The sequence below is a fragment of the Chiloscyllium punctatum genome, chromosome 4 (assembly GCF_047496795.1).
Source record: "Chiloscyllium punctatum isolate Juve2018m chromosome 4, sChiPun1.3, whole genome shotgun sequence".
Lineage (NCBI taxonomy): Eukaryota > Metazoa > Chordata > Chondrichthyes > Orectolobiformes > Hemiscylliidae > Chiloscyllium > Chiloscyllium punctatum.
The window spans coordinates 83,996,321-84,023,042 of record NC_092742.1 but is presented as its reverse complement, the minus strand read 5'-3'; the positions used below and the strand labels follow the sequence as shown (position 1 = coordinate 84,023,042).

The 26,722-nt window shown below is 42.2% G+C and overlaps 1 protein-coding gene across 2 annotated transcripts in view; it reads right to left on the bottom strand.

The window, feature by feature from the left end:
* slc8a3 (solute carrier family 8 member 3) overlaps positions 1-26,722 on the bottom strand; it is a 509,326-nt gene that overhangs the window by 136,013 nt on the left and 346,591 nt on the right. The window contains exons 3-4 of one of the 2 annotated variants that reach the window (XM_072569197.1): positions 22,226-22,329; positions 15,484-15,501 (exon numbers count right to left, since the gene is read on the bottom strand). In XM_072569197.1, the coding sequence (XP_072425298.1) occupies positions 15,484-15,501; positions 22,226-22,329 (122 nt within the window). Of the gene's footprint in view, positions 1-15,483; positions 15,502-22,225; positions 22,330-24,644; positions 24,752-26,722 lie in introns of both variants that reach the window. The other variant, XM_072569196.1, reaches the window with a different exon arrangement.

The following is a 26,722-nucleotide window of genomic DNA, read 5'->3' as shown; positions in this document are numbered from 1 at the left end:
TGGATGAATGCAGCTCCAATAGCATTCAAGAAGCTTGACATCATCCAGGACAAACCAAACTAACTGCTTGACTGGCACCACATCCAAAAATGTTCAGTCACTCCACCACTGGCGCTCAGCAGCAACAGTGTGAACTATCTAAAAGATACACTGCAAACATTTGCCAAAGGCCCTTAGTCAGCACATTCCAAATGCATGACCACTTCCATCTAGAAGGACAGCGTCAACAAACAGATAAGAATATCACCATAAGAACATTCCCTCCAAGCCGCTCACCATCCTGACTTGGAAATGTATCACCGTCCTTCACTGTCACTGGGTCACAATCCTGGAATTCCCTCCCTTAGGGTATTGGGAGTCAACCCACAGCAGGTGGATTGCAGTAGTTCGAGAAGGAAGCTCACTACTACCTTCTCTAGTGCAACCAGGAATGACCGATAAATGCCCACATCCCACAGGAGAATAAAAACAATGTAAACACAACTACTGACCTTGACCATTCAAGTGTAATTATTTAACTTCTTGCACCATTGCAGCCAGCTGCTCAGGGATATACTCTTGACATTGACTGGTGCATGCATCTGCCCACATTACCTCAACACTACAGACCTCCACTGCAACGTTAGCCAATCTTGGAGCTCACTCTCTGTCTTTCGATGTTGTTTGAGTTTACACTCTCCTCTACAATCAATCCCTTTTTGAGAAGCGCCTCTACCTTTAAGTATCACCATTGGGTATAAAGTGGCATTAGCCTCTCATGATGTTGTTTTGCCTGCTTGGGTAGGCAGCCACTCAGCAGCACACTGCAGCATTTCCCTGAGCAGGCAGGATTAAGTTTGTCAGCTGCTTGCTTGCAAGAACCAGGCCTGTACTAATGAGGCAAAAGAAACCCCCTTTAACACATTGGAGCCTTGCCAAATTTTGCTTCCAAGGAGCCTACAATGGAGCAAATAACTAGCTGATTGGAACGTTACTATATTTAATCATCAAAGGCAACCCAAATATTAATGAGGTACACCATTTCCCTACTGGTGAAGGATTGTCATGAGAAACAGCTGCCAGTTTCACAAGGTTTTTTAAAATTCATTTGTAAGATGAGGGTGTTGCTGGTTAGGCAACATTTATTGCCCATCCCTAATTGCTCAGAGGGCAGTTAAGAGTCAACCACATTGCTGTGGGTCTGGAGTCCCATGTAGGACATTAGTGAACCAGATGGGTTTATCTGACAATTGATTCATGGTCATCATTAGATTCCAAATCCCAGATATTTATTGAATTCAAATTCCACCATCTGCAATGGTGGGGTTCAAACCTGGGTCCCCAGAATGTTATCTGGATCGCTGGATAAACAATCCAGTGATAAATCCATGAGGTCATCACCTCCCCATAAAGGTGCTCAAAGTCCTATAACTTTCTCCTTGTGCTAAGTGGCTATCCACATAGACAGCAATTATACATGCAATTTGTTTCAATTAGTATTTCACGATCTATAGATACATTGATCAGCAATAAATGATTCAGATTTTAGCTCAAGCTTGAATGTATAGATCTCTGTTGTTGCTCTAGTGGCAACACAACATTTCACTCAGGTGAGCATTTTTCGGGCAAATGCAGTGTGGCTGGGTGAAACCAAACAGCGGTCCAAGGAGTGGCTAACAACAAACCCCAACTCAATTATCATGGACAGGTTCTATACCATTCCAAACCTTTCCCATTGCTTAGCATTAATCTGTAGGTCCAAAAGGAGAAGGTGAGTGAATGGTTATTATGGGATTAATAAACTGTAACTGCTGGACTGCTCCAAGTTGAATCCATACACAGTCCAGTGGATGTGCACTTTCAGATGTATGCAGAGGTCTAGTTTGCTGTGATAGTTGACTTTTCAATGACGCTGATTTACCCCAGGTGTAACATCAGGTTTTGTCTCCACATGTAATAGGCTCCATCTTTCTGAGGCAAAGATCACAGCTCACATCTCGACTGCATAGTGAATATGATCTTTTCATCTCATGGAGTTAAGTGCTGTTGTTTTTCCCCTCGTCACTCTCAGCAGTAGTTTGACCTTCAGGTCAGCACCCTCTGTCACCATGCATTATCCAATTTCTTCATGCTCTGATGCATTTGATGCTCAAATTGTAAGTGACTGAGGTTGTCCCTGCCAATGTCCATCATCTTGCACTTTTGATTGTCTGTTCTCATTTAAGAAATAGACAATAGGCTACATTCCACTGTAAAGATCACTGGGTACTCAAAGGAAATCCTCTGGTTACAAACTACAAACAGGATGCATTGCTCGCAGAAGCATTTTACAAATTAATCTTTTTGTTTGTAAGCTTCGATACATAGAGTCGCCGTATGCTAAATTAGATTTATTTATGCATAATGTGAGCTGTCTAAGCCTGCAACCATATGCAAGGGGCAATCTGTATTTTTACACTGCCATTCAGCTGATTAAACTATCTAACCAATTGCTGATTTTCAGTACTTGATTTTTCCTCTGCAATGTTTGCGTTCTGCTTTGCTATATGTTGGGACTGATCAGCACAGCTCCCGGTTTATTCTGCTCAGCAGCAGGTGTACTTTGAGTTATGCATACCTTGAACATTTAAGTTTCAGCAGCTGGCCTTCAGTAAGTTAGCTGATCCCAGCCAAAATGGCTGGCAGGGCATTCCAGTGATGTGCTTTCCCCTCCGTATCTACACTGTCCAAAGGTCACTGGGTAGGCAATACTGAGCTAACACCTAATGATGATGGACAGGAAAGCCATCAGTTTCCAAAGGAAGACACTCCAGGAGTTTAATCAGACACTTTTTGGGTGGTGTCAGTGACGGTTACATAATGGTAATCATTACACTAGCACTTGTCTCTGCCATCAAATTTGCTGGTTGACATCTTGGTAAAGGGCTTAACACACAGGCACACAGTTAACATCCATAGAAGTATGCATAGATAAATGGGTCATAATGCTAATATTCTAGTTGATGCCCCTGTGCATGGTGTTACAACCAAGGTTGGAGAAATGCACTAATTCCTTTCTAGTTCCATCTCTCCACTGTGAACAGAAAATATTAAAGATAATCATGCTGATGTATGGTCAATTATGTGAAATTAAGTCTGTATCAGCCTGGCTTTATTTAATCAAAGAATAGCTAGTTTATTAGAAATAAATGTGCAAAGATTATCGACAAAGAAACGAGGTAAAGAAGTGCATGATCACACCAACTCTGGTGTGTAAGCTGGAAGAAATTGTAATGATAAAGGGGAGTTGGAACCTGTAAAGGAGAGTGAGACACAAAGGATTTTTCCCAATACAGGCCTCCATGGAGAGGGTTAGAGCTTGCAAAGACCTCACCCCTTCCTGTTAATTCCTGCTAGCTCTGATTGTGTACGATCTTCCCCTTGCAAAGGAGAGGGAGGTGCATTTCATACAAGATGATTGGGTGATAAGACTTTTATGGTTGACAGTCAGGTCCACCGAGTTAAACGTTGGTGTGAAGTTTACAACAGTGCTCCTTGGTTTGTGAAAGCAAGGAGAAATAGGGTTTGGAATTTTCTGGCGATGGGGTGTGTTGATTTGAGCAGTGGCAAAAGCAAGGACTACAGATGTTGGAGATCAGATTCTAGATTAAAATGGTGCTGGAAAAGCACAGCAGGTCAGGCAGCATCCGAGGAGCAGGAAAATTGTCGTTTCGGACAAAAGCCCTTCATCAGGAATGGAGGCATGGAGCCTCCAGGGTGGGGAGATAAATGGGAGGGGGTGGGGCTGGGGAGAAGGTAGCCAAGAGTACAATAGGTAGATGGAGGTGGGGATGAAGGTGATAGGTCAGACAGGAGGATGGAGTGGATAGGTGGGAAGGAAGATTGACAGGTGGGACAGGTCATGAGGATGGTGCTGAGCTGGAAGGTTGGAACTGGGGTAAGGTGGGGGGGAGGGGAAATGAGGAAACTGGTGAAGTCCACATTGATGCCCTGGGGTTAATGTGCTCCGAGGAGGAAGATAAGGCGTTCTTCCTCCAGGCGTCGGATGGTGAGGGAGTGGCGATGGAGGAGGCCCAGGACCTGCATGCCCTCGGCAGAGTGGGAGGGGGAGTTGAAATGTTCGGCCACGGGGCGGTGGGGTTGATTGGTGCGGGTGTCCCGGCGATATTCTCTAAGGTGCCCTGCTAGGAGGCGTCCAGTCTTCCCATTGTAAGGGAGACCACATTGGGAGCAACGGATACAACAAATGACATTGGTGGATGTGCAGGTGAAACATTGATGGATGTGGAAGGCTCCTTTGGGGCCTTGGATGGAGGTGAGGGGGGAGGTGTGGGTGCAGGTTTTGCAATTTCTGCGGTGTCAGGGGTGGGTGCCAAGAAGGGAGGTTGGGTTGTTGGGGGGCGTGGACCTGACCAGGTAGTCATGGAGGGAACGATTTTTGTGGAAAGCAGAAAGGGGTGGGGAGGGAAATATATCCCTGGTGGTAGGGTCCATTTGGAGGTGGCAGAAATGTTGGCAGATGATGCGGTTTTTGCGAAGGTTGGTCGGGTGAAAGGTGAGGACCAGGGGGATTCTGACCTTGTTATGGTTGGTGAGGTGGGATTTGAGGGCAGAGGTGCGGGATGTGGACGAGATGCGTTGGAGGGCATCTTCAACCACGTGGGAAGGGAAATTGCAGCCTTTAAAGAAGGAGGCCATCTGGTGTGTTCTGTTCTGGAACAGGTCCTCTTGGGGGCAGAGTCGGAGGAATTGGGAAGAAGGTAGGGTGGGAAGAGGTGTAATCCAGGCAGCTGTGGGAAGCAGACTTGAGCAGTGGCTGAGGCTATTAGTGCAGTTGGTAGGACGTGGTGTTTGAATGTGTAATCCTTGATCGCTTCTGGCAAGCCACTGACCTCCTTGCAGCCCTGCATTGTTCAGTCTGTGTGACTGAGCTTCACAATTGCCTTCAATGGCTCTCTGAGTTCTCATTGTGAGCCTCCAGCCCTGTAGGTAGGAAACATCTCTCCTCATTTCTGAGACCTCTTGAAAATCCTTCTGCTTCCACTTATCGTACAATTCTTCTGGCTTACGAGCTACAACTGGCGTAAACATGCACTTCTTTTGTTTTCCTTCTCCCCCTCCCACAACCTAGGCCTTCAGTTCCCCCACTCATGATGTAATAGTCAAATGCTCACTACATGCTGAGAGACTGAAAACCTTTCAAATGGGAAAACCCTGGTGTATGCTCTGTCTCCTGGTCAGTCATCGTTCTTTCTTGCACATCATTATTCCAAATGGTCTCAGCAGCCATGATGTGCTTTTTCTCTGAGAGGTACATGCCAACTTTAAGCTCATGAATAAGTACTGATGTTGGGCCCCTACCAATATGTGCAGTCAGGAAACAGCATCATTGCTTTCCATTATTTTCCCACCAGACCAGTAAGGTGAACGGAGTGGCTTGCTCAGCCATTTCAGAGGCAGTTAAGGGTCAACCACACCTATGAGTCCATTCCTTCCCTCAATCTGAATGCAAGAAGGCGTGGCCTTAAAATAGCATTAGATCATTTACCACTGCATTCATCTGATGCCTTGACCATTGTCACCTTGGGCAAAAGGCTACTTCTACGATGCAGGTCACAGTCCTCTGATCTGACCAGGGCCATTGAGGTGTGTGTGTGAGTGAGCATATGGGCAAGTGTGCGCTGCCCCTATCCCCGGGCCTTACGCCATCCGTGTGTGTCACCACCACCAGCCAACCAGGATTGCAAACTGCTTCCCTGCTTCACTTAGCTGCTCCACTTAGCTGCCACTGCTTCAAATGGTGCATTACCTCAGAAAACCAATTTGGCATCAGTAGGACAGAAAAAATACCAAGCCTCAAATAATGACTGAGTAACACCCACATAAAGTGGCCCCCTCAATGATTTCAACCACTTGGCCGCATCTTCCCAATTCCCATTTAATTTTCAACCGGGCAAACTATCCAATTGTAATGATTGTAATTTACTCTGCCTGAATACACAGGGTAGATTTACACTGTATGAAATAGTGACTGATTTAATTAAAGTGGGTCTATTTGGTGTCTTAATGAAACAGAGCACAAGATACTGGCGTGAAATGTGTGGTGCTGTGTCTTGTGTTTTCTGATGAGACTATTTAATTTGCTTCCTAGTCCTATCTCCCACAGAATCTGTAGAAGCCACTAACAAGAAGGAAAGGCAACCCCTTGACAACAAAGCTGGACACCATTCTGAAACTTGCTGTGGCAATACAATAGAGTCTAATGATGAAGCTGTTGTTGTATATCAGAAAACTTCAGCTGATTCACTAATGTTCTTCAGAGGAGGAAATCATCCAGCCTACATGTGATTCCAGATCCACAGCAATATGGCTGACACTTAACTGCCCTCTGGACAATTTGGAATGGGCAATATATACTGGCCTGGCCAGTCCTTTTTCCTGGCATCCTGAGTTGAAGATAGGGGGTGCTGTCTGTACAATTGAAATTTATGGTGGATTTCCACACAATTTGCAAATTAGTGCTCTTAAGGAAAAGCTACCTCATTTATTAGGCCCTTCTTAATTTCTGTAATCTCCTTCAACCCTATAACTCTCTAGGTATTTAACGATGCTCTAACTCCAGCGTCTTCGCATCCTGAATCTCCTTCACTTCACTACTGACAATCATGCCTTGAGCAGATATACTCTCAACTCTTGAATTCCCTTCCTAACCTTCTACATTTCTCCAGCTCTCGCCACCTCCCTAGCTCTTTCTCTTGCTTCTTTTCCTTAAGAAAATCTTTAAAAGCTATATCTTTGACCAAACTTTTAAACATCTTACCTAATCACTCCATTAAATCTCAGTAGCAATTGTCACTTTGTCTAATTAAGTGGCTGTAAAGAGCCTGGGAAGTTTTTATTAAATTGTGCAAATTTCTATAACTTTCATACAATACTATATAAATGCAAGTTATTTTATCATAGATCTAAAAAGTATCATAACTTATTGTGTTACCTGAAACAAGACAATATCCTTATGTACTTAAAGTTAGGGTTAATTGTTTATCTCTGATTGTGCAACATGTAACCATATTTGTTTTTCATTATTGTTAAGGATATTATTAAACTGGAGAGGGTTCAGAAAAGACTTACCAGGATGGAGGGCTTGAGATAGAAAAACAGACTGGAAAGTCTGGGACTTCTTTCACTGGAGTGTAGGAGGTTGAGGGGTGAACTTATTTAGATTTCTAGAATCATGAGGAGCACTGATATGGTGAATGACAAGGGTTCTTTCCCCAGAATGGGGGAGTTCAAAAAGAGGGGGCATCTTTTTAAGGTGAGAGAAGGAAGATTTATAAAGGACTTATATGGCAACATTTTTACGTAGGCAGTGTTTCGTGTGTGGAATGATCTGCCAGAGAAAGTGGTGGATGCGGGTACAGTTACAACATTTAAAAGAGGTTTGGATAAGCTCGTGAATAGGAAAGGTTTGGAGGGATATGGGCCAAGCACAGGCAGGTGGGACTGGTTTAGACTGGGAACATGATCAGCGTGAACTGGTTGGACTGAAACGTCAGTTTCCATTCTGCATGATTCTGTGACTTTATAGGCATACTTCAATACAGAGAAGTCCTATTACACGAATAAAAATCCTTCCAAAGTTTTGTAAGTGCTGGTGCTGTGCCTTTTGTATGAATAATGAAAACGTATTGACAAGGTCAGACTGACAGAATAGTCTTCAATCCTTGTCACTGTGACATTTACAAAGGCAAAACAGTGAGCAATTTATCATGCAGCCTATAAATTAATCTGCCATTATACACCACAGAATCTGATGTGAACCTATTATTAGTGGATGATATTTATTTATTACAGTTCACAGCAAAACAAAAACTACTGAAATTTAACATGTTAGAAACAGTATTGCTAAAATAAGGTGTGTTTTATTGGAAGTTTTCATTTTGCATTTGTAAGGATAATTTGCAACAATAACAATGTGGAGGAAAACCAAAGATTTCTATTGTCAATGAGGAGAGTGCTGATTGTTTGACAAGTAGACTGATTAGTTGGGGAGTTGCCATGGAGAATATATCAATTAATGATGATTGACTGTTAACTGCCAGCCTTTGTTTAAATTTTAAATCAGGTTGACTTGGTTTCTCAGGTCAATGCCCTGACTGATGCGTTAGCCAATGGCTCTCACCTATTTTGTTGAGTAGAAACAGGCATGGTTCATGCACGTAATATTTCCATCTGCAATGAATAGGACCTTGTGTATTAATATGTATAGATTACAGTATATTCATGTATGCCACACAGTGAAGTTAAATTGTTTGTCAGCATAATTCTTTGCATACTCAGAAATATCCAGCAAATATTTTCTAAATATTTCATTGTTGTCAAATTTGCAAACACGGACAGGTTGGATATTGTCAGTATCATGTCTATTGTGAACAGCCAAACAGATAAGCCATTTGATACAATCCAATAATTTTTGGGATATACAGTCTACATATCCAGATCACCAGCCTTGAAATTCATAAACCATGCTACTTATTTATGTGATAGAAATAACATCTTTTTTGGCTTGATGATAGCATCCTGCTAGCAGCACACACATTTACTTTACTACAACATAGAAGCAGTGTGAATCAGCTAACTTCACCTTCACCTCAGCTGCTGTTCAAACTTTTGAGGTACCTTTCCTTTCCAGGGTAATCTAAGGTACTTTCCAGAACAACAAAGTGATCACCTTAGCACCTTCCATTTGTTTGCAAGCTATGCAGCAAGAAATAATCTGAATAGCTACTATCCTGCAGAATGGCCTTGATATGGCCTGTTTCAGCATCAGGTTTGCACTGAAAAAGAAGGGCTTAGGTCCTATTTGTGACTTTACCAATAGTCCAATCTTATAGCATACGGAACTGAAGGAATTATGGTGAAGCTTTTCTTTATGTTTTCAAAGGCCTGACATGAGTAGCATATTAATGGAAATACAGCGACCATATGCTCATTTAATATTGCTTGCCCTTTCACCATTGGATCACTCCAGGAAACACAGACATCTGCACTGCAGCACTATATCAAGACAAGTTAGACCTGCCACAATTATGCCTATCAGTATTCATTGAACTAATTAACTCAGCAGCTCGCAGAGTTGGGTTCAGTTTTAATGGCACCATGTATGCCCAAATAGATGGTGTAGGCATAGAATTCCTACTCGGTCCAGTCCTTGTAAATGTCGTGGTTTGATTCAATAAGAATCACATCTTAGACAGAATGATACCAAACCTTTAACCCCTTCTAGGGTTATGTTTGCTATATTTGAACACACAGCTGCATTAAGAATATCCTAATATATTGTAAGGGGCTCCATGCTGAGCTGAAATTTGGACTTTAAATGGTACAGTAAAATGAGCTACCTTTCCTTGATGTGCTGGCTGAGAAATAGGACATACAGTTTTCTACTGCAATGAACCACTAACCTACATTCATTGGTCAAATATGTGTTGGGATTCCTACAGTTCCATGTATTATAAGATTGACCTTATTGTCAAATTCGTAAGTAGGCCCTGAGCCATTTTTTTCACCATGCAAGACTGATGCTTAGATCATCTGGCAGGATAATGGCAACCCTGGTCCAATAACTTCATGAAGCTCCTTGGATGCTGCCTGAACTGCTGTGCTCTTCCAGCATCACTAATCCAGGAACTTCATGAAAGGCCCAAGGGCAGTCATTCTTGGTCGCGGAAAGTGCCGGCGCTACGTCAGTTATGCATGAAATGATGAAGGATCTCAAAGGCTTCAGCAACAGATGAAGATGAAACCACATGCTTGATGCTGTTACCATATAGGGGCAACATGAGTGGTGTTCACCACTAATGGGATATTGCTGTCAATCCAAAAATACACTCACTTGATATGTGAATTTCAGTACCAGCGTGATGCTAGCTATGCAGGCCATATATCCCAAAGATGGATAGATCACATCAAAAGCATATTCCTTTAGCTGTTCACAATAAGTAAAATACTGACTTTACTCAATCACCCCACGCTTAGCAAAGTCTGCAACACAATGTCCCACATTAAATCTGATTCTGTAATTGAACATTTGCCTTATAATCCTGAGTGTGTTAAAAAAACTATACAAGCAATGAATTTAGGATTGTCAGTTCTCAGGCTTATGCCCTGATTGATCAAAATGAACATGCCTGGCTTGGAAGCTTAACAAAACTTGGTAGTTAACAGTCAATCATCATTAACTGCTGTACTCTCCATGATAAATCATAGTCCACTTGTCAATTGATCAGTACTCTCTTCTTGCAGAGTATTAACGTTGGATGTTTCCTTCTATCGCCATTTTTGCAAATTGCCCTGGTGAGTACAAGTTGAAAAGCTTTTAATAATATGACTTTTCTAGCTGTATTCAAGTTTTGTACTATAAAATACAATTATGTTATGCTTAATGATTTAGTTTGGAAATTATGTATTGGAAGTGCTATGAGAATCCAGTTGATAAGGTTTGACATATACTTTCTTACAGGGAGTTTGTATTTGGGACTGATAAATATTGTGCATGCATAATCCACTATTATTTAAATGTAAATTTAGATTAATATACTTTTGACGTTTTCTTCTCCACCATACAGTGTCCATTCTACTCCTGCAACCTCCCAATCAGCCCCCTTTTTTAGAGCATTCCCAGAGTTCATAGAACATAGAACAGTACAGCACAGAACAGGCCCTTCAGCCCACGATGTTGTGCCGACCATTGATCCTCATGTAAGGTAAACCTAATGCACGAACCCTCAAATTTCTGTGACCATATGCATGTCCAGCAGTCTCTTAAATATCCCCAATGACCTCGCTTCCACAACTGCTGCTGGCAACGCATTTCATGCTCTCACAACTCTCTGCGTAAAGAACCCGCCTCTGACATCCCCTCTATACTTTCCGCCAAACAGTTTAAAACTATAATCCCTCGTGTTAACAATTTCTGCCCTGGGAAAAAGTCTCTGGTTATCAACTCTATCTATCAGTAAAAGAAAACATTTGAAGGAGTCTACTGATGACTTTGTGAAGAAGTCAATGATGCATGGTGCCTTGAGACATTAACTGGGATGGGATGAGAGCTCTTAGTCAGCATATTTACAAACAAACTCCACACAAAGCAATACTCAGCACAACAGAGGTCTCACCACCTTCACCGACCAGGAACATTCTGATCAACATTTAGCTCTGGGAATTAAAGTGAAAGGTCAGGCCATTAAACTTTTCTGCCTCTTCTTACTTAGTGCTGGTCTGAGTGAGCAATAAATGTGCACATCTTTTCGCCTTGAAGATGAGGGGAAGCGGGAGTTCAGGAATTGGCTGAGTAATGAGCACAGTAATTGGATGTATATGGATCGTTTTTGAAAATATATAAAAGATAACTTGAGTGAGATTGGATACATTTCATTAAAAAATACTGTGACTGCACATTTCAAAGTCTCTGTATTTCTCCACTGTACTAAGCAGCAATAGATTAACAGCTGGTCTCCCTTACTGTTGTGTATTGCTTATGATCAGAGAATTATTACATGCAGACATCATTTTGGCCCCTTGCTATGCCACCCAGACCCAAAAGTTATTACTCTAATCTCACTGTCTTGTTCTTTCTCTGTACAATTTTATAACCTTCTTCTTTAAATATTTACCCAGCTCACACTTAAATATTGGGATTACATTGTCTTTAATAGCCACTGCAGAAACAACTTTAATTTTCTAATAATCATATTATCTGACAGCACGAAAGGAGGCCATGCATCCCTGATTGTCAATGTTAGCTCTTTGGTAAATCTACAAAAAAGTTGTCCTACTCAATTCTTCCCCTTAGCCCTAAGAATTGTTCTCTTCTTTAAGTTTATATCTCCTTTCCTTTTGGAGGGTTTGAGCTCCAAGGAGACACTGAATAGGCTGGGGCTGTTTTCCCTGGAGTGTTGGAGGATGAGGTTTATAGAATGATGGGGGGCATGGATAGGGTGCAATTTGAAGGTCTTTTCTCCAGGGTAGGGGAGGCCAAAACTAGTGGGCATAGGTTTAAGGTGAGAGAGAAAAGATTTAAAAGGGACCAAAGAGGCAACTTTTTCATGCAGCGGATGGTGTGTATATGAAACAAGCTATCAGACGAAGTGGTGGAGGCTGGTACAATTACATTTAAAAGGCATCTGGATAGGTATATGAATAGGAAGCGTTTAGAAAGATATGGGCAAAGTGCTGACAAATGGGGTTACGTTAGGTTAGAATAACTGGTCGGCATGGACAAGTTGGAGCGAAGGGTCTGTTTCCATGCTGTACATCTCTATGACTCTATCAGCTTTTCAAGCAATTCATTTCAAATCATACAGAACTGAAAAGAACTTTGATTCCTCATAGGTCTTTTGGCAATCACCTGTATCCTCTGGTTTCTAATCCTTCTCCATGTGGAAACAGTTTCCTTCAATCTAATACATTAAAATTCTAACAGCTTTATTAATTATCCCCTGAAACAGCTTTGTTCTAATGAGAACAATCCCAGATACATTTTTCAAAAAGAAATTTCTTCAACCCCTGGCACCATACTGGTAAGTCTCTGCACCTTCTCCAAAATGTTATGTCTTCGAGAGTGTTGTGTTAGAATTGATATTTATTCTTTCATGGGATGTGGATGTCGCTGGTCATGTCTGCATTTACTATCCCTCTAATTGTCCCTGAGAAGGCAATAGTGCGCCACCTTCATAAACCACTACAGTCCATCCCATAATAGTTTGGTACAACGGTGTGGCTTGCCTGACTATCTTAGAGGGTAGTTGAGATACACACACACACACACACTGACAGAACTGGGACCCACAGATATGTGAGAGTAGGAATCTATTCTATTGGCTGATGGGAAGGCTGCCTTTGCTTTCAGAAGGCATTTCAATGTCGCTCACACAGAATAATTCAATTAAGGAAAAGGCTGCTAATTCAGCCTCTCTCCAAACATATATCTCACGCAGGGATGTTATCATTCCACATTATATTGCAGAGCACATAGCACAGACAGAAAAGGAGACCAAACATACTAGTATTTGAATCCATTCACTGCATTTTTCATTTTGTCATGAATTACACAATGAGCAAACCATTATTCACAACAAGCTTGTTCAAAACTGTGATCTTCGAGAGAAAGTTCATCATTAAAAAGCAGAATAAAATATTGACAGAACAATCAGGGAAGAGGAAGGACAAGGGAACTAAAATGTTTGGAAATGTAAGCCTTTTAGGGGGAGATTATGTGGTGCAGTAATAACAATCTTAATACGACATTTCATTGTCTGCTACTTTAAGGCCACAAGTAACCCATTTCAAGTGAAATGATCTGCTGTGAACAGTGCAATTTCAGCCCAGCATCTCCTCATCTTAAGAGATAGACACTCAGAATATAGGACAGCCAGTAAGTAAATTACAATCCTTAATTTTAAGTTTGACCATCATAAAGAAATATTTTGGTTCACCACATATTACAATCACATGCATAACTGTGGAAATAATGCATTGAATCAAAAATTAAACATATGCCAATCAGGTATCTGGAAGGAGAGGGTTTGTTTGACAAAGTGACCAGTACCGGGAGTAGGTAATCCCAGGAGAAAATGATTCATATTGGATTTAATGGTTAATCCAGATTCTAACATTGAGAATATTTTAGGCCATAGGAGCGGGCCATTCAGCCCATTGAGTCTGCTCTGTCATTCAATGACACCATGGCAGATCTGAAAATCCTCAATCACATTTTCCTGCCTTTTCCCCATAACCCTTAAATCCCTTACTGATAAAAATATCTGTCTGTCTATCTCAGCCTTGAATGTATGTAATGATCCAGCCTCTAAAGCCCTCGGTAGTAAAGAATTTCACAGCTTCATTACCATTTGAGAGAAGAAATTCCTCTTCATCTCTTTCTTAAATGGGCAATCTCTTACTCTGAGATTATTCACTGTGGTCTTAGACTCCCCCACAGGGGAAACAACCTTTCTGCACTCACTCTGTCAAATCCCCTAAGAATCCTGTATGTTTCAATAATGGGATCTCTCATTCTTCTAAAATCCAATGGGTACAGGCCCAACCTACTCAACCTCTGATAAGACCATACTTGGGATCAGCTTTCTCTGGACTGTCTCCAATGAATAGTTTTTTAGATGAGGGGTCCAAAACTGTTCACAGTATTCCAGTTATGATCTGGTTACTGCTTTCCATACTTATAGCTAAACCCCCCTACTTTTACATTCCACTCACATTGAAATTAAGGCAAATATTCCATTTGCCTTCCCTATTACCCGTTGAACTTGGATCCTAGCTTTGTGTGATTTGTGCTTGATTGTATACATTTCTGTGCTGTAGCTCTGCAGACCTTTTCCATTTAAATAATGTTCAGCTCCTCTATTCTTCTTGCCAAAGTGCATAACCTGACATTATATTCCACCTGCCAAGCTTTGTCCCAATTGTTTATGTCCCTCTGCAGTATCTCTGAGTCATCCTGAACACTTGCGTTATCAACTTTTTTTGCAGACTGGTTTTTGACTGGTTTTCTACGGTGTCCCCATTATTTTGTTCTCAGCTGGCTTGTCAAAACCAGAGCTGTGGAGGTTGGTCACAGAATACTACTGACTGCTACTAATGACTCTACTGTGTAGGCCCACAATCAGCAACCTCATTAACAACAAAGGTCATTTTTAAAAATTTGGCCAAAAAGGTTGCCGTGGTGTTACTCAAATGCCACTGCACATTAAAAAAAAGAGACAGGGTGAGTTGGGCATAATGTATTAATTAGAAGGTTAAATGATAAGAAACTATTTTAATTCTTTGGAGGGCTTTTCAATATCTGGGCAGGTTGAACACAAGTGTGGTGTTCATGAATGAACCACAATTGGCTGATGAACCATCGGTTGTAGACCCCTGAGCCACGTCTTTCCAGCATATCAGCTGAGGAAGGGGAAGATAAATAACAGTGCCTGGCTGAAGGAATGCACCATCTTGCTCTATCAGTTGAATTAGGAGGTGTACAAATATAGGAAGCAGCACACTACTCTCTTCTCTCAATGAATGAGATTCTGGTGTGAAGGATATCACTGTGTCACAAATTGCTGCATTAATTCCTTCCTTTTAATTGTAGGAGTGTAACTAAGGGCACATTTTTCAAACATGCATGTGATGGCAGAATGTCTTACAGGACAAATGCAATCAGAAAATTGGTATCAGTATTTCAATCTGTGCCAACTGCATGCCAAGTTCCGCTGATGCTGTGAGATCTGTGAAGATCCCTCTACGTTCCCAAATTGGCATGCATGACGTTTCCTGTGTGAAAACCACATACCATTTTGAAGGTATATAAACTCCAACTTTGTACAAGTGGAGTCACATTGCTGCCATAACCTGCATTTTCAAAGCAGACCTTCATGTACATTCATGCAGAATGGGTTAAATAGAAATGTATTTGAAAGAAAAGCCAAAGAAAGTTCTGCTTACCCTGTGCCAGTAAGAGCGCTGTGGAGAAAAAGAAGGAAAGAGAGAAAGGATCAAATTTCAGTTACAATATCTTGCAGCCTTCCATTTTCACTTGGTACAGAACATGTGTACTGCAGCTACCAAATACTCTCAGCCCGTTTCCATTCATTGGCTTGAAACAATTGGCACTTTAATTCCATTGTTACTGCCATAATATTACATGTTATATATCAAAATGTATTTCATTTGCACATCTGAACTAGCACTTTAATGATATGGAACAGTCAGAAATGTATGTGTTTTGAACATTATGCAATACAGTTATATCCTGATCAAGGCATAAAGTAAAAGGCGTTTATTTTTACAGTTGATTTGAGGTATATTGCTCAGCTGGTTACTGAATGCTTCTGCAGTTACTGTGACATGGTATCTAAGATGTATTTCAAATGTCTGATCCAAATTTTTTCGGGAGTCATTGAGACAGCACTTTTTGTTAAAAAGGCTGAAGATGTTGCATACTCAGTCAAAGGTTGACACCAAAATAAAGAAAGAGATATTCAGACAAGTCACTAAAAGCTTGGCCAAAGAGGAAGGATCAAGGCAACTGAAAAGAAAAAATGCTGGAGGTCACAGTCGGCCAGGCAGCATCCATGGAGAAAGAGCAAGCTCACGTTTCGAGTCTGGATGACTCTTCACCAGAGCTGAAGTGAAGTGTGGAGGGGGCAGCATTTAAGCAAGAGTGTTGGGGGGACAGGGTGGAATGCTGGGGGTGGGGGGGAGAAAAGAGGTTGATAGTTCAGATTAAGTGATGGGAATGTGAGAACGGCAGAACAATGGGAAAAGGGGAGACAGGGCGACAGTGAATCTAACAAGCAAAGCTAAACGAAAGGGAAGGAATGGCTTCACAGTTTGAAGGTGTTGAACGCAACATTGATCCCAGAAGGCTGTAAATTCTCCACTCTGAAGATGAGATATTGTTCCTCCAGTTTGCACCGTGACTTACTGGAGTACTGCAGCATGCCAAGGACAAACATGTAGGCCACTGTGTTAAAATGACCAATAAATGCAAACTCGATTGGGTTTTAGTATCCAGTGTGGGGTAGTGTAATATTGGATGCAGCAAATGCAATACACAAGGTTGGAGGAGGTACAGGTGAAATGCTGTTTAGGCCCTTGGATGGTGAGCAAGAGGAGGTGAAGGGGCAACTGTGCTCTGATCGAGGGAGTGTATGGGGTTGTTGAGATTGTGTAAGGAGTATAACCAAAAGCCCAGGCCAGGAGCAGCACCATGGTAATTAATTTATATCCTTACACTACAAGGTCTGTAGGAGTTCAAGAAGGCAGCTCATCACCACCTTTTCCAGGGCAGTGAGCTAGGGGCAGTATATGCTGACCTGACCAGCAATGCCCACATCCTGAAATTGGGTAAAAACTAAAAAAAAAATGCAAATTGTTAAATTGGATCAAGTTGGGCTCAGAACTGTACTTGCCTTCATCAGGATATGAATAAAGAAGTCGAGCGAAGCCATCTTCTGTATGAAGTTAAAAATCAAACAGCACCAGGTTATAGTCCAACTGGTTTATTTGGAAGCACTAGCTTTCGTAAAACTGCTCCTTCATCAGGTGGTGGTGAAGAAGCAGTGCTCCGAAAGCTAGTGCTTCCAAATAAACCTCCCAAATATAACCTGGTTATATGACCACCCCAATCTAACACTGGCTCCTCCACATCTTGTGTAATGGAACTTGATTTGGGAGATAAATGTCCATCAAATAAACCATTGTGGCGTCTAAATGTTTCAGCAGTATCACTTGAAATATTGAAATTCATGTCGCCGAATGAAGGGTGCTGCACAATTTCCAAGATACTGTTCCATATCAAATAAAACATTCCTGGTTATCTTAAGAATGACTTGTTTGTAGCAACCGTTTGCTGTACGTAGGGATTAGATAATGAGTCAAACATGGGGAGTCAACAGTATACATTCAGTTTGACATGCACAGGCTGGATTTTAAACAATCCAAAATAAAACAAACAGAACAGGAGTTTGACTGACAATACACAGTGTGTAGTGGCTGGCCACTTGGTTTTGGGAGTGTGGAGCTGGAAAAGCACAGCAGGTCAGGCAGTGTCCGAGGAGCAGGAAAATCGATGTTTCAGGCAAAAGCCCTTCATCAGGAATGCCTTCCTTCCTGATGAAGAGCTTTTGCCCAAAATGTTGATTTTCCTGCTCCTCGGATGCTGCCTGACCGGCTGTGCTTTTCCAGCACCACACTCTCGATGCTAATCTCCAGCACCTGCAGTCCTCACTTTTGCCTGGCCACTTAGTTTTGCACAGCTTCTCCAGAAGATATCTCATCTTGCAAAAAAATTGTCATGTCTTGGTCACATGTTAAAGAGAAGACCAAAGTAAAATCATTTCGAAATCTTTTTTTCAATCTGTGATAAAAATTTGGTTACAACAAATACAAAAAGCCGCATTAAGTTGGAGAAACTCAGTAGGTCTGGTAGCTCCTGTGGAGAGAGTAACAGTGGCCACATTTTGAGTCCAGTATGGGTCTTCTTCAGATCTGCTGTGCATTTTTCTGTTGCTGGTCTGCCACATCTTGTGGTCATGTGACCCAAGACCAAAAGCTGTTCAGGCCCAAGCTTTTTGTGCAAATCCTTATTGAGTCAGCTACTCAGAGGTGATGTCTGCCTTCCCTCATATTCTTCTCAGCGTGAGGAGATAGCTGCCCTGAGCAGAAGGGCAACTGAAAGCAAGATCTCAACAGGTCAAGGGTCAGGAAAGGGCAGGGAATCAAATCTTTGCTGTGGCAATACCTCAACATCTTAGACAACTAATCGACAGCTATCATAAAGTGTACACACCAGAAATCATTTTAGATCACAGAATGGAAAAAGTGTGCAGCTTCATGGAAATCTCGTTTTCTTTGGAAAGGACACCTGTTTAGGATTTACTTGCTCACAAACTACTTTTGGCTTGAGGTGACTCACACCTGGTGGTGATTCTTGCCTTAACTTGAGGAATAAGCAAAAGCAAGCCAAAGTTCTGGACCAACACTGCCTACACTCAGAACTCCAGATCACATTCAAAATGATAAATACAAACAAGAGACATTGGATGGACCTCTTTAGAAATGATTTGAGTCCTGCTTTTTGGCTAATGTGAAGCAATTAGATTTCAACCACCTCCCCTTCCCCACCCCACAACATAGTGTCACTTCTTTCCAAAACAAAGCAGGTCGCAATGCCCAATTTCTGACCGTAGTCACCGCTTTTCAAATCTTCGCAGTATGCATAAAGAGCTTTGCAAATCAGAGGTTAGTGACTCCTCCACCTTTTTTCAATGCAACCTTTAATATTGCCAAAGCAACAAAAGGATGCAGAGCTCCCAAGAAGGCCAAAGTACTCGAGGAGGGGAAACACTGTGCAAGTTAGATGTTTACATGACTGCTTTGAAGTGAATCCAGTTTGTGTAGGTCACGTGAATGGTACCGTTGCTTTGTCAAACCTGCAGGGCCTCCACATTTGGTAGCTTCTGCCATGTTAAGTCTTAGTGTTGCTGGCATGCTTTATTTAACCAAACCAAAGCACAACACATTCTGGTCATTCAACAGGCAAGACAGCGACAGAACGGAAAAGCAAACAGGTGTAGAAGTGTACTTAACTGGTAACAGCACTATCACAAGCACAAATGACAGTGTTTTTAAAGAGACAGCAACCCCTTTGTACGTATTATTCAACCCTCTAGAAACTGAAAGCTAACTTCCGGCTGAATCCCAGAACGGAGTGTTGACACTTTTCATTTACCAATGAAAATAATCAACAATCTGAAAGCTGCAAATTAAAAGAGCTTGTTTAATATGTTCCTCCTCTAAAAAGATAAACAGCATTTCATTAATCACAAACATTGTTGGGTATTTCATTAAGTAGCTGTAAACTGTGTTTGGAAGTTAGGAATGATTTTAATAGGTAAATCTGTCACAGAAGCAATCAGAATAAAACGTGTTCTTTTGAAACTGGATTTTGGAGGTTTTGATTTCTACTTTCAAATGTTCAAGACAACACGTGCACAATGTTCTCCCAACGACACTGCTGAGGCAGAGCTCCCATTCATGGTTACAGAACATGCCAAATAGGATGTGAAACCTGATTGATTGCTTTATACCAGGCATAAGCTTTAGATTAGATTAGATTACTTACAGTGTGGAAACAGGCCCTTCGGCCCAACAAGTCCACACCGCCCCGCCGAAGCGTAACCCATCCATACCCCTACATCTACATTTACCCCTTACCTAACACTATGGGCAATTTAGCATGGCCAATTCACCTGGCCTGCACATCTTTGGACTGTGGGAGGAAACCGGAGCACCCGGAGGAAACCCACGCAGACACGGGGAGAACGTGCAAACTCCACACAGTCAGTCGCCTGAGGCGGGAATTGAACCCGGGTCTCAGGCGCTGTGAGGCAGCAGTGCTAACCACTGTGCCACCGTGCTGCCCACTTTACTCATGGGGCAACTTTGTCATTGGTTCCTAGTGGGGAAGTAACTGAAAGCATGGGGAGAGATAAAAGCCATTCATTGTGATAGGTCAGAAATGGCCCTTGCCATGATTTTAAGCTACGCTCCTCTGAGTTACACCTTTCCCTATTTGCAGTCTCTCATCCTATACTGTGAATCCTCACTCCATACTGTGACCCCACCTTAAATAACTGTGACTACTCACTTGCCCTATACTGTGACACCCCATGCTATAATGTGACCCTAATCTCGATGCTGTTACCCCTCACTCTATTGTGTGACACCTCTCACTTTGCTGAGAACTCATTCCAGGTTTCAGTGGCTCCAGGATGTTTGTACTTTACAGATGATACAGATCAGTGATACTCACAGATTTGAGTTCCCCTGCTATTGCAGCCTTTGCCTGAACATATGCTGTGAATTTTGGGTTAGTACCTTTGGTTCTCAAAGTTCATGGTAGAGAGCCTCACAACATCACAACAAATTATAAATATCAAAGAAGCGTCTAAGTCCTGCCATTGTTGACTTTTGCTATGAAATGCCTCAATGTATGCACTGAGCAAGCCAAGAGCAGGTCCTGTTGTAAGCCACTTGAGCTTCTCTTAGAGTCACACAGATGCACATCACGGAAACAGATCATTCAGTCTGATTAATCCATGCTGACCAGATATCCTAAATTAATCTAGTCCCATTTGCCAGCATTTGGCCCATATCTCTCCAAACCCTTCCTATTCATATACCCAACCAGTTACCTTTAAATGTAATAATTGTACCAGCCTCCACCACCTCCTCTGGCAGCTCATTCAATATGCGCACTATCCTCTGCAGCCCGTAGGTCTCTTTTAAATCTTTCCCCTCTTACCTTAAACCCCTCTAGTTCTGGACTCCATCAGAGGAAATAGACCTTTGCTATTCACCCTATACATGCCTCTCATGATTTTAGAAACTTCTGTAAGGTCACCTTTCAGCCTCTGTTTACCCAAGAACTGCACACTGCAGAAGAAAACAGCTCACCAAGTGTCTGATTCTTCACAGCTTGACCTTCAATCACAAGAGAGGTTAAAGATTCTCCCACTAAACAGCTTATAAGACACACCCACCTCCCCCCCCCCACCCGCATTCTAACTACTGTTCCATTTCTCTGAAAACAATTACTTCTGGCTCAAAGACTCAGATGGTACAGAACACTTTTCTTAACCCAAAAATTGAAATGTGGTCATGGCAAAGTACAGTAATAACCTTGCTGGCTCTGCCTTTATGAAAGAATTATTCAGCCATTCCCTCCTGCCTGCTCTTTGCCCATAGTCCTGTAGATGTTACTCTCCAAACGTTTCTACAAGTTCCTTTCAGAAGTTGCTATTCCATTGGCCTTTCAGGCAGTGCCTTTCAGATCACAACCTATCGCTGTGCACAAATACATCTCTCTTCATCTTCCCTCTTTTCCAATCACCTTAAATCTGTACCCTCCCACCAGAGAAAACAATTCACCTTCTCCCTGTCAATTAAAATTCTGAACCACTCTATTGTGAACCTGACCACTGTATCCTCTTTGCACTGGGTGCAGCAATGCTGCCTGCTCCATTTTCCCCAGGAGAGAGAAGGGGAAAGAAGCATGAGGGGAAAATGGAACATAAAATAGGATTATGACACTGGATGCAGTAACTTAGACCATTCTCTGTTTATTCAATTGTCTGTGGCAAGGTCATCACTGATCACTATCGGAACCAAGCATGTGTTTTAATGCAGTAAACTTAGGAAAACACCATGCACGTGGCTTCTGCAAGATCGATGTGTAACTCTGGTGACAACAAATGCTTAAACGACATCTTTAGCTGCTCGAATGGAGGGGTTGCTGTCTCCTCAGTAATGGCTATGAATGGCCGCTGGCTGGGACGCATCTCAGAAGGATGCTAAAGTTGATTTTCTTTGTTGCAAAAAAAAGGCGATGAATAAAAGAGCAACAGAATTAAGCTGATCACAGGAAAATGGAGACATGTGCATTGCCTTGGGACTTTTGGAGTCCAGCTTACAGAAATAAAGAGGCCACCTCACACCCTCACGGGGATGAGGCATTATGTACAAATAATCAACTAGGCCGAGGCAATAGTACACATTGTCTAGGAGAGAAACAAAAAAAGCACTAGGCGTAGATGACCGAAACAGGGTGAGAGCGGGAATACAGGAGGAAAAATAATAGATTTTGTCAAAAAAAAAGACGTTACATCTCAGGATCTCACACCTGATATTCCTCGTTTCATCCATTTCGGTTCACCAAGCACAATGAAGAAATGTTCTTGCTTTTCGTATTCCTCAGCATCATTTATTTTAACGCTTATGGCTTTCCTGTAAGGATATAAGAAAGAAAATGTACAATGGGTTGCTACAAAACCACTGCAGTCACACATGCGATTTGTTTTTGTAAACTTGCTTGACGGTTAGTGGGAGGCAGCCTGCAGCACACCCAGATTGGTGTCACATGCCACCATTTTCTTGGCTTATTAGTAGAACAGGTTAGAGCCAAATCCAGGCCTCCTTTCTTCCACCCACCCCACCTCCACACCATCTCCCGCACTGCTCCCCGCAACCCCTCTTCCCCCCCACCAAACTCAGCTCCTCATTATAGCAAAGACTGGTCAAGGAATGACAGGAGTTCCAGTCATATACCTGCCAAACCCTTCAAATACCCAACTCTAAGTAGCTGTGTCCTGAAGCCAACTTAATCAAGTCAATGATTAACTCAGGGCAGAGTTTCCAGTTTTTAATTTAATTTAGTTGCCTTCGCCGCTGCATTCTTGCCCAATGAAATCCTGTTGCAGTCAGCCAGGAGAGATGGAGGAGGTATTTCGAGCATGTAACGTGTGGTTGTTTCTACAGAGCTCAAAACTAACTCAAGAGACTTTCCTAAAGGCAATGGTCTCAAGATCAGTGAGCTGCCTTCAATGCTAGCTCACTTGCTCTAAGCTGGCTTGTTCTCGCCAGTCTTAGAGTCACAGAGTCATACAGCATGGAAATAGACTCTTCTCTCCATCAAATCGCAACCCGGATTTAAACCTCAGAGGTTCACGGCCAGCTCTTGCATGACTCAGAACTAGCCGGACCACTGCCTGGAAGATACATCAACCAGATTGATGTGGAATTGGAATCACAAAATGATTGGGTAATTTATTTTTCAATAAATTAATGCATCAGAAATGTTGAACAATTTTTTATCAAAAACATTTAATTCCAATTCTTAAGTTTGCAATGGCGAGATTTGAATTCACATCGCATGGATCATGTCAGCCAGGTATTTGGCTGATAATTTCACCACCATAAGCACTCTGCTTTCAAGTCCTTCCTGCTGCCACTTCCAGTTTCTCTTGCTAAAAGTGAAGGGATTCATGTTCTGTGTGTTGAATTTGCCAATGATTTATGTTGGTCTCTGAGGCCATCAGGTCCCTCCAGCTTAGGTTATGAACTGATTGGAAACACTGCAGAATAGGATGGTGCCCTCTCAGGACCATCAGAGCTCTAGTGCGGATGCTCAGGATGCAACCGTGACCTGTTCCTGCCTCCAACTTTCGGGATTCTGGGTACTGCAAACTAAGGGGCATTCCTCAAGCTGTCAGTCATATACTACAGCACCAGATTCCCCTAATGTCCCATGCTGTATCTGTTCAATCCTCCCCTTCAACTGCAATTTGACCCGCAACTTGAAACTACACAGAAACAGTGAGATACTTTTACATTTGCTGGGTCTGTGCAGAATGAAAAGTAATTTTATACTGAAATCCCTTTGTTTTTGATCTGGGATTCCTTTCTTACTGGTTAATATTCAGCTGTACAGCGTTGAAAATGTCTACACTCTTCGCTTCCGTGACATTGCACACTTGGCACTGGCTACTGAATGTGGGCAAGTGTTGTCTTAATTTCACGCTGTACTTTCTACGGTGACATTTTTACTGTGCAATGTTCCTGGTGAAGGTTTTCTTGGCCTTTATGGTCACACACTAATTTGAATGTGATGTCCCTGCCAGCAGCAGTGAACAAAACCAACTCTAAAAAGGAGCAGCTGCCAAGGCTATGTCCTTCTGGTGACTGACATCCAAGCAATGCCACAAGCACGGTGTTGGGGCTGGTCAGGCCTTGCCCTCTCGCCAGGCTGAGATGCCATGATTCATGATGTTTGAAGGTGTGAACGCACAATGGCTCTCCCCCATAAGCCAGGCAGCAACACTCTGCTTGAAGCAGCTCAGAGGTATGTTCAGTTAAACCAAGGGGCTGGGGCGGACTGCATTCAACCTGCACGGACTGAGGTCAGACCAGCACGCTGAGTGACACTTTCTCTCACGTGCCTTCTTTTCTGCTGGGGCTCAAGAGGCAGGTGGGCTGTCGGCAACAGGACAAAAAGGCGCAGCATTGTTGCGAAGGGCTCAGAGTTGGCAGGTTAATTGGAGCAGTGGTGGTGGGCCAGGTTAGAAGCTCCCTAATGGGCCAAGATCGAAATGGGCAGCATGTGACAGATCTGACTGCGAGAGTGCAGCAGTGTTAAAATATCTCTTGGGAATCAAGCAATCAAACAAGACAAAGAGAGAGAGGGAGGGGGAGATCAGAGAGAGGGAAAGAAGGAAGGAGAGAGGAGGGTCTTCAGCAGTGGCTCATTCTGGCGAGTACTCCACCTTTCTGTGAACTCATATCCACCATGCGTGTGTCCGTCAGCTCAATGAAGAAACTCTTGTTTTTTTCATATTCCTCATCATCAATTATTTTGATCTGAGCTCTTTTGCTGCAAATGAAAAACAATAATGTCACAAGGGAAGGGAAAGGAAAAGGGCGGGGTTGGAAAAGAACGGGTAGGGGAAGGATGGGACCGTGGGTGCAGTGATGGGTGAGTATCGCCAATAAGGGTAATTCATTAGTACCCCAGAGCTAGAGATTACATTGTCAGTGATGAACTTTACTATACCTGTGGACAAACAACATACAAAACTTGGAAAACAACACTCTAGTGGTCAGACGCATTCTGTGCATTAGTAGCTGACACAGTAAATGTTTGTGTAAAATTCCTCTGTCTGACATTCTAACACAGGCCAGCCGACAACACGGAGGTGCACTGCTGTGTTAAAGTGCTGGCAAAGGAATTCACACCAATGATGCTTGGATTTATTTCTCACAAATTCTCCCACAACATGAGGCCTCCTCAGGTTTAAGTCAAGGTGTCACTGCTATACAACACTGGTTAGGTAACACAATGGTTATTAGTTGCCTCCCACTTTAGCACATCACTGCTGCCGTAATAGAACAGAAAACCTTGCTACATTCATTCAGAATTTCAGCACTATTTTAGAATAAAAAAGTATTGATAATCAAAAAAGTTCAACAAAAAAAACTTCCCTAAATTTTCCACAGAGCATAGATGTTTCAGTAGAACATAATATTAGAACATTTATGCAAATGACAATGATCTTCCCTTTGCCTACATTTACACCTATGTTTTAAGTCTCTCTTTAATAGGCAATACTATCAACATTTGGAGAACAGATGCTTAACTGTCAGTAACCAGGTTGGAATTTGACTGAAAAACCTAACAAAGTCAGAAAGCACTAGACTTTAAGTGAATTGACAGTATTAATATTCAATACAGTATACTCTGTCACTAGTTGAAGGCTGAATCCTATCTTGGAAAAATACCAATAAACACATGGCGCTATCTTATCATATCTGTGGAACTGCTTACTGAGATTAGAGGCCTTTTATCATTCTCTGTAGCGCTTCACATAATTTATGTAAAGTGTGATGTATTTCTTCAAAGCAGAGGAGCTTCAGGAGAATTCTGGTAGGGAGTCGGCAAGCTTCAAGGTCTCTCCCACTCTGGGCTTCAATATTTCTGATGGCCACATATTGCTGCTGATGGCAACTGAATGTGTGGGTGCAGGCTGTGACTGAAGACAGAGCCAGGATCATTTGTAATGTTCCCATATTGGAACATGCAACTCACAGTCTGGTGTCCAGCATTGACACATGATGAGTCTCCCAGTCCAATATTTCGATATAGGTCACCGGGTTTGGGTAAGGTATGAAAGGAAAAAGCATATACTTCAAGCCACTCAAGGTAAGTGGTTGAATTCTCAACCTTGGATTAATAGCGTACCAAACAGAACAACAGGCTAAGCAATTCCAACTCCTTTAATACTATAAGCAATAAAATACCAGTCAATGCATTTAAAACCACACATAATTAAAAGAATTAAAGCAAACAAATAATATATTTTAATTATTGATTTATCATTTGCATCCAAAAAATACAGAAAATCAAAACACAATGTCCTTCTTTCACAGTGAAAACCACAGGCTGAATTTTCCTATTTTCCTATTATTTCTGGAATTTCAATGGAGGGTTTCCTGGTCAATGGTAAGAATGTTGATAATGGTGGATTCAGTGATGGTGAGACTATTGAATGTCAACGGGTGGTGGTTAGCTTTTCTTTTATTAGTGATTGTCATAGCCTGGCATTTGTGTGGCATGAATGTTACTTGCCATTTGCCAGCCCAAGCCTGGATATTGTTTACATTTGAACATGGAATGCTTCAGTATCTGAGGAGCAGCGAATGGTGCTGAATATTCTGCAATCATCAGTGAGCATCTTCACTTCTGACCTTTGGGAAGGCCACTGATGAAGCAGCTGAAGATGGTTGGGCCTAGGACACTACCCTGAGGAACTCCTGCACAGATATTCTAGAGCTGAGAAGACTGAGC